The sequence below is a fragment of the Vombatus ursinus genome, unplaced genomic scaffold, assembly GCF_900497805.2.
Source record: "Vombatus ursinus unplaced genomic scaffold, bare-nosed wombat genome assembly UNPS02014841.1, whole genome shotgun sequence".
NCBI classification, from domain to species: Eukaryota; Metazoa; Chordata; class Mammalia; order Diprotodontia; family Vombatidae; genus Vombatus; species Vombatus ursinus.
Genome location: NW_020954619.1, coordinates 18,582,417 through 18,590,942, shown reverse-complemented (window position 1 = coordinate 18,590,942; position 8,526 = coordinate 18,582,417). Strand labels below are relative to the sequence as shown.

Sequence of the window (8,526 nt, the reverse complement as noted above, 5' to 3'; positions counted from 1 at the left end):
AAATCACAACACACGGGTCCTGCCCGAAAGAATTCGACCCAAGCCTTCTTTCAGAAAAAGACAAGGTGTGTTAGAACATCCATCATATTGAGCAAACTCTTAAGGAGTCTGAACATGGGTAAGCAGTGGTTAGATTATAAGAATCTAAGCAGTGGCTAGATTTTAAGAATCTGAGCATCTTCATGGAGACAAGATGGACCTTATATACAGAAAGACTGTGGGAGGGATCTAGGAGTCGCCAAGTAGTTTGGGGTGACTGGAGGAGAGGTCTAAGGAGATCTGGATGGGAGTGGCAAGTAAACTGGGGTGAACAGAACTCCTGGGACCTGGACAATGGAGCCTAGCTAGGATTAAGTGTGGGAAATGGCCAGGGGCCATAGGGAGGTAAGACAATGGAGGGGAGATTGGGTGTAGCCACAATGATATGAGGTAATAGAATTCCCAAGGGTGGGAAATGGAGCCTAAGTGGGACCAAGGGTGGGAAATGGCCAGGGGCCATAGGGAAGCAAAACAATGGAGGGGAGATTGGGTATTCAGGAGGTAATAGAATTCCCAAGGATGGGAAATAGTCTGGGGCCAGAGTTTTTCCTTTCTGGGGCTCAGATTCCAACCCCATCAGTTAGTGTAGGATTAGTATTTGAACTTAGTCATTCTTTGAGTCATGACAATTGTCAGCCAAATTATTAAATCGGACATCAACAGCTAAGTAAGTTAAATGGCAGTCATCTTAGGGAATACAATATGAGAATTGTTCAAGATGGTATGATTAAAGTTTTTTCTAGCAGTTAGTATTTCTTTCCATTAAGAATAGTCTCAGTGAAGGGGGGGGTTTGGGGTGCTACTAGATGCACAGAGCACCCCAAGAATATGGGGAAAAAGCCCAAATCACAGCAGGGATCTGCCTGAATGAATTCAACTCAGATCTTCCAGCCAGAGAAAAAGTTTATTAAAGATAAGCATATACGCTGGACTCCAAAGGAACCCAAACTTCAGTGATCTGAATGGGGTTTAAGGTGGTCAGGTGACACTCGCAAGGAGGAGCAGTGTGAGGCAGTCTAGAAAGCTCAGCGTCTGAGTGGGGGCTGGGGCTAAGGTGGTCAGGCCAGGTGACGCCAGTTACAGGAGGGTCATGGGGTCTCATCCTTTAGGGGCATGAGAAATTCCCAGCATCTGAGTAGGGGCTGGGGTGGATAGGCCACATGACGCCCAGGTTAGGATGGGCGGGCATGAAGGGTCTCAGCTTCTAGGCTTGAGAACAGCTCAGTATCTGAATGGGGGAAAGATGAGTCTTTAAGTACAGACTGGGGGAGGGGCCGTGCAGTTTGGAGTGATGGGAGGAGGGGCCCAACGAGTGACTAAGCAGTTTGGGGTGAGGGGAGGAGGAGTCTAGGGAGATCTGGATGGGGGTGGCCAGCAAGCTGGGGTGAATGGAACAGTGGAGCCTAGCTAGGATTAAGGGTGGGAATGGCCAGGAGGGCAAAACAATGGGAAAGCCAGTTGATGGGGGAGGTGGACAGTTTGGAAAAGGGTCCAGGTGAAAATTTCTGTTTGGAATGTCTGAGTGATTGGAACAGACAATGAGAATAGATAATGAAGGGAGCTCGAAGGGCAAGTTTGCTTTCAAAGGGCTTTTAAAGGGAAATAAGGCAGTTTCTAAAACTTTAAGGGTTTCCTGGGACTGGTAAACAAAACTGAAGCCAGGTTCTTTTTGGGGGCTGGGGAGGAAAGATGTCAAAGAGAGATAAGTGGGTCTAAAAGTTTTAAGGTTTTTGTGGGAATTGTAGGTAAACCTCTTCATTGGGCTGCTTATAGACCGGAAGTCCGGACTTTAATTCTCTTTCCCTTCTCTCAGGATGGCGGACAAAAACCCCCAAAGGAATCAAAGGAAAAGAAGGTCCGAAATGAAAAAAAGGAGAAAAATAAGAAGGAAGATGTGGCTGAAAAAGTGGTGAAAAAGCTAGGAAAGCATTGTAGTCGGAATCCAGTCCTGGCCCGAGGGATGGGTCAATACTCTAGGTCAGCAATGTATTCAAGGAGAGCCATGTACAAGCAGAAATAGGCAGCACCAAAAACCCAGATTGAAAGGAAAAAGAAAGAAAAGGTGCCTGCTACTATCTCAAAGCCAGTTGGTGGTGATAAGAATGGAGGAACTCGTGTGGTAAAGATTTGCAAGATGCCGAGGTATTACCCTACTGAAGATGTGCCTAGAAAGCTGCTAAGTCATGGCAAAAAGCCCTTCAGCCCCCATGTGCGGAGACTCCGATCTAGCCTCACCCCGGGTACGGTTCTGATCATACCCACTGGCCACCACAGGGGCAAGCGAGTGGTTTTCCTGAAGCAGCTGGCTAGTGGCTTGCTACTGGTGAGTCGACCTCTAACCATCAACCGTGTTCCTCTGAGAAGGACCCATCAGAAATTTGTCATTGCCACCTCTACCAGGGTTAACCTTTCAGGTGTAAAAATTCCAAATCATCTTACTGATGCTTACTTCAAGAAGAAGAGGCTCCGTAAACCTAGACATCAAGAAGAAGAGATTTTTGACACAGAGAAAGAGAAATACGAGATTACGGAGCAGCGCAAGGCTGATCAGAAAACAGTGGACTCCCAGATCCTGCCCCAAATCAAGAAAATTCCTCAGCTCCATGGCTACCTGTGCTCTGTATTCTCTCTCTCCAACGGAGTTTATCCTCACAAACTGGTGTTTTAAATGCCTTGCACAGAACTCTGATTAAAATATTTGGAATAACTAAAAAAAAAAAATAGTCTTGGAGCAGCTAGGTGCCTCAGTGGAGAGAGCACTGGCCCTGGATTCAGGAGGACCTGAGCCTGAGTTCACATCTGGCCTCAGACACATAACACTTACTAGCTGTGTGACCCTGGGCAAGTCTTTTAATCCCATTGCCTAGCCAAAAAAAAAAAAGAATAGTCTCTAATACAATGGGTGGGAATGTTTTAGAATAGAATAGCTGGGTAGTAGTAGTAATGTTAACTTTAGGAAAAATTTGAAATGCCTTCTGTTCTTTGAATTAGAAGCATTCTAACTCAGGAAAGGTGGATGAGTAATTTTAAAAGACTATCATTGGTTGTCCAGGTAGTAGTTCTGTTATGTTTTAAGCAATTGGTAGTAGAGCAGAAGGTAAAGTCATACCCCAGTCCAACCTTTTGACAAAACATGAGACTACCTATAATCAATATTGCATTTGGAATGATTATCCCACTATCGTCTATAATTTTAGCTTTTGGAGAGCTGATTCTTCGCACTTTCATTCTAGTTCTGCCCTGGCCACGAGAGCAGCATAAATCCAGGATGGTTTCTCTCCAACCTTGATGACAGTGTGAATGGCAACAAGCACTTAATAAAGACCTTCTCAACAAAGAGTCAATTCATCACTGCCTCTTTATATTTTTACATAGACACAGTCATCTGATCTGTATGGATGTAGAAAAGGGACACACAAAAGTTTATCAAGACTTTGGTTCTGTTATTGTAGTATCTGAGTGAGGTCTTTAAATAACTTCTTGGGTTGAACTTGTTTCAAGGATATCAGGAGTTTGCAAGGAATATAGACCTGTCTGCATAGGTCTCCCAAACATTAATTTGTAAGGAGTGAGCCCCAGTTATACTAATTGGTATTGGCCTAACCTTCAAAATAGAAGTGCTTTCACTTGATTGGCAGATTTTGCTAAGACTTTGCTTCAGTTCCATTTATCCTTTCTATCTTTCCTGAGAATTGGGGATAATGATAGAATAATGAATAGGAATTCCCAAATTTTTACGGATTTCTTGGAAGAATTTAGCAACATAATGAGTTGCATGACCTGACTCTTATGTTTTGGGATCTCATAGGTAGGAATTCTCATGTTTAGCAAAGCCTTTACTACTGAAACATCATCAGCTGTCATAGTGACAAATACTTTCAGCCGTCCTGACATCATGCACACATACATTAGACAGTATTTCTTACGTTGGCTTGGAGGTGGTTCCATCAAATTCTATTTGCCACCAAGATCTCAGGGTTATAGGCTTTGATGCAATGCCTGGACTTACCTTAGGAATATTCTGCAAAGAATTCTTATTACAAATTTAACAATGCCTATGGGAAATGGGGTTCAGTCACTCCCTGGTAGGGTTAGGGGGTTAGCCCAAGCATGTTGCCACAGTTCACTGCTCACCTAGTAGCATACCATGTGGAGTTCTGTTCTCCCTTAAGAAATGAAACTTAACTGCAGTGAGTGAAGGAAGCGTTTATTTATGGTTCTTGCAAGAAGTGAGCGTATGGTACCCCGTAAGGACCCACACATACATACAAAAGTCAGAACAAGCCTTTTAGGCAGTTAGTTCCTCCTTGTCCTTCCCTTCAGAGTTAGGATTGGTCCTGTCTGTTCTGGGTTACAATCTTCCTGACACTCCCACTACATATCTCCTTGATATGTTTCCTCCTCTGCTTAACATATGGATTGTGCCTAGTTTTGTGCTATTCCTCTCCCCCCCCCCAGTGGAGAAGTTAATATTCATGAATTTAGTTAGACATGCTCAGTAGTTAGGACTTGGTGACCGGGACATGAACCCTCGAGTTTGAACTGTGTTGCATGTTTCATTCTTTCTAACTTCCTTGAGCTAGGAGGCCCTAACCACCATTCTTGCAAGACAAGATGTGCTTATCTGCTAACATTGCATTCCTTAGCAAATTCCTTATATAGCAGTATCAGTGGAAGCAGTACTCCACATAGTACTAGCTTCTTTATCTCACCATGTCCTATTACATGATTATGTCCTTTCATTTCAGAATAAAAGAAGACTTCAAGATATTTCTTAACCCTTTCCTTTCCAAATGATTCATCCTGTGACAATCATCCATGCACCTAGCAACCTAAGCAACAATATTCTTCTATCAGGGAGGAAGCATATTCCCTAATTTTCCCTGCCTTCTCTGTTTTTCCACTTTTAAATCTCATCTGCTCTTAAAAAAATCTGTAAATCATCAGGAGCACTTCACTCTCATTTTTCTGGGCCTAAATGAGATCTCCAGTTTCTTGTTTTCTGTTGCTTCCTTGGATGTCAAATCTGCCCTCTTGTTTCCTTTAAAAATAGGATCATCTTAATTGTTGGAGAAGAGATGGGAAAATTGGGACACTAATGGATTGTTGGTGGAGTTGTGAACTGGTCCAACTATTCTAGAGAGCGATTTAGAACTATACCCAACGAGCAGTCAAACTGTGCATACACCTTTTGATCCAGAAATACTACTAGGTCTGTATTCCAAAGAGATCATAAAAAGGGGGAAAGGCCCGACATGTACACAAATATTTATAGCAGTTCTTTTTGTGGTTGCAAAGATTTGGAAATTAAGGGGATGCCCATCAGTTAGGGAATGGCTGAACAAGTAGTGGTATATGAATGTAATAGAATACTGTTGTGCTATAGAAATGATGAGCAGGCAGAAGAACCTGGAGAGACATGAACTGCTGCTGAGTAAAGTGAGCAGAACCAGGAGAACATTGTACACAGTAACAACAATGATCAATTATTATGCGATGATCAACTATGATTGATTTAGCTCTTCTCAGCAGTATAATAATCCAAGACAATTCCAAAAGACTTCCAATGAAAAATGCTATCCACACCCAGAGAAAGAGCTATGGAGTGTGAATGCGGATCAAACCATACTATTTTCACTTTTTTGGGGTTTTCTTGTGAATTTTCCCTTTTGTTCTGATTCTTCTTTCACAGCATGACTAGTGAGGAAATATGTTTACATTATTGCACACATATAACCTAAATCAGATTTCTTGCTGTGTTCGGGAGGGGAGAAGGAAAGGAAAAAAATTGAAACTCAAAATCTTATAAAAAATGAATGTTGAAAGCTGTCTTTACATGGAATTGGAAAAAATAAAATGCTATTTACCAAAAAAAAAAGTTTATTTTTTGGGGAAACTAAAAATAGCCTCCAGGAGATGGGCAGTCAGCTGCCCTTGCATCACTGGAGTCCCATTTGAGGTCATAAATTTTCTGTGTTTCCACAGTTGTCCAATGGCATGATATGTCCCAAAAGCATAATTACAGTCAGTATAAATACTAACTCACTGCTATTTCTGCTGCCCTAATTAAAGCCATAGGGTCAGCTTATCTGAGGTTTTCTTTGTGCTATAGGTCCAGCTTCTGACATTTTAAAAACATTTGCCTATGCAACTTTAGGGCCTTCCAGAAATCTGTGGTACAACCCATCCACATACAGATTCATATCTGAATTTTCAAGAGGCTCATCTTGGAGGTCAGGCCTATTCCTAGTACCAGCATCTACAACTTGCAAACAATAGTGTTCTAGTTCTGCTTCATCTACATAAGGCAATAGGGTGGCTAGATTGAGGGTGTTGGATCTTTCATTTTTTAATTGTGGATTATTTAACAAAACCTGTTTATTAGTGGTTTCACATTTTACAAATAAGTGATTAGTTTTACAGACTTGAAAAATTGCTGCAAATGTACAGGAAGCTCTCAAGACAATTTCTTGTCCCCACTCTCCATCACCAGATACCCATGTGTACATGATAGACTCTTCAACCAGGTAGGCCACACTTGTGACAAATCACCACTATACCCAAAGTACGGGTTATCTCTCACAACATGTAGAGATGTCACTGCATTTTTTCCTGGTCCTGAGAGTACATTTTTTTTTTTTTGCAGCAAATGTCATGGAAAATTAGGTTATTCAACTAGAACATGGCCTATTACATTGAGGCTGGTGAATCCAGATCTATCAGCTTGATTAAGTATAACTCTTCGATATCATACTTTTGGTGCTGGTATGTGTTCAGCCAGCTGAGTATCACTGAGGCGATGATATGATTGTCAACTAAGTGACTGAAATTACTCCACATGAGTGTGATGTATGTACGTGGTAGTTGCTTAACAACGTTATCAAGTTTTTGGCCTGAAATATTACTTCTCTAAGACAAAGTGCAAGCAAACAAAAGAGAACAGGTTATAAACGGCCATCCTCATGCATGATCAGGTAGATTATGCACAGTCAAGTCCAGTCGTCTAGTTTCTGAGCCAGATTAACATTAGCTGTCCATAATCCTTGATCCTGATTCCATCAGTTGAGGGTTTGAAGTTGATCAGGGTGATTTGCTGCCCTCAATATATCCAGTATTTCAGTGAACCATAGCTGATCACATATCGTGTTGGTATCATTATTTTCAAGTGTTTCTTGAGTTTATGGTTCTGGCAGTGCTTGTTCTTCCAGAAAGAAAGGTGCCAGCCTTTCTGCATTTAGATGCTGTTGCCAGACCTCTTGAGATTGCAACCATGCACTGCAAATACATGAAACTAAAAGGAGCCCATCGAAGTCAACAGTATTATTTGTAACAGCATCCGTGCTAGATGGAGCCATATTGGTAGTTCTCAATATCAGTGGAAGTATACTGCTCCCAATACCACAAGACTTCTGAACACAATAGGGTTGTCTATAGGGGCACATTCTATAACACCTCACGCAGTGCAGAAACTTGTGTCTGTTCAATATTAGGTTTCCACTAAGGAGAATGCATATTACCTACTGCCTCTGTATTCAGTGCTTCCATTTGTTACAGATAATTCCTGAAAGCATTCAAAGATAGTTATCTTTCCAGGCATGGAGACTTCTTTTCCTCAACATCCTCTATACCCAGAGAAAAAAGATGTCATAGTTACACAGTACAAATGATTGGTTTATCTCCCTGCCTTCAATCTTTTCCAAAATCAGAATCTTTTCCATTGAGTCCTGTTTTCTCATTATGTGGCCAAAATTATTTAAGCTTCAGTATTTGTCCTTCCAATGAATAGATAGTTAATTTAATTTAAGTATTGACTGATTTGATCTTCTTGCTGTCCAAGGGGGTCTCAAAAGGCTTCTCTAGTACCACAATTCTAAAGCATATATTCTGTGGCACTTAGCTTTCCTTAATAGTCCAACTATCCCAGCCATATGTTACTACTGCAAAAAAAACCATAGCTTTGACTATATGGTCCTTTGTCAATAAGGTAATGTCTCTGCTTTTTAGTATGTAGTCCAGATTTGCCATAGCTTTCCTTCCAAGGAGCAAGCATTTTCTAATTTCATGGCTGCAGTCACCATCAACAGCAGACCTGCACAACTTGTAAACTTCTTCAGACTGCAAATAGGTTATACTAGAGACAGACTGATGATGGTTGGTTGTTGTGGGTCACATAACAAACAGGAGTGTATACTGTGACAACTCTACATTTTTTGTGGGCCTCTTGAAATCCTTTGGTAGGCCACAAGCAACCTGCAGGCCGTATGTTGTGCAGGCCTGATCTACAATGATCTTTGAGCCCAAGAAAATAAAATCTGACATTACTTCCATTTCTTCACTATCTATTTGCAAGGGAGTGATGGGACCAGATACTATGATCTTAGTTTTCTTTTGTTTTGCTTTGTTTTTTTACACTCTCCTTTGTCCCCCTCATTAAGAGGCTTCTTAATTCTTCACTTTCTGTCATCAGAGTGGTGTCATCTGCGTATC

The 8,526-nt window shown here is 41.5% G+C and overlaps 1 protein-coding gene across 1 annotated transcript; it reads left to right on the top strand.

The window, feature by feature from the left end:
* The first annotated feature begins 1,953 nt into the window (after positions 1 to 1,953).
* On the top strand, positions 1,954 to 2,771 carry LOC114026662 (60S ribosomal protein L6-like). Its single transcript, XM_027840371.1, has one exon. The coding sequence runs from the start codon at positions 2,174 to 2,176 to the stop codon at positions 2,705 to 2,707; it is 534 nt and encodes a 177-aa protein (XP_027696172.1). The 5' UTR covers positions 1,954 to 2,173; the 3' UTR covers positions 2,708 to 2,771.
* Positions 2,772 to 8,526: the final 5,755 nt, after the last annotated feature.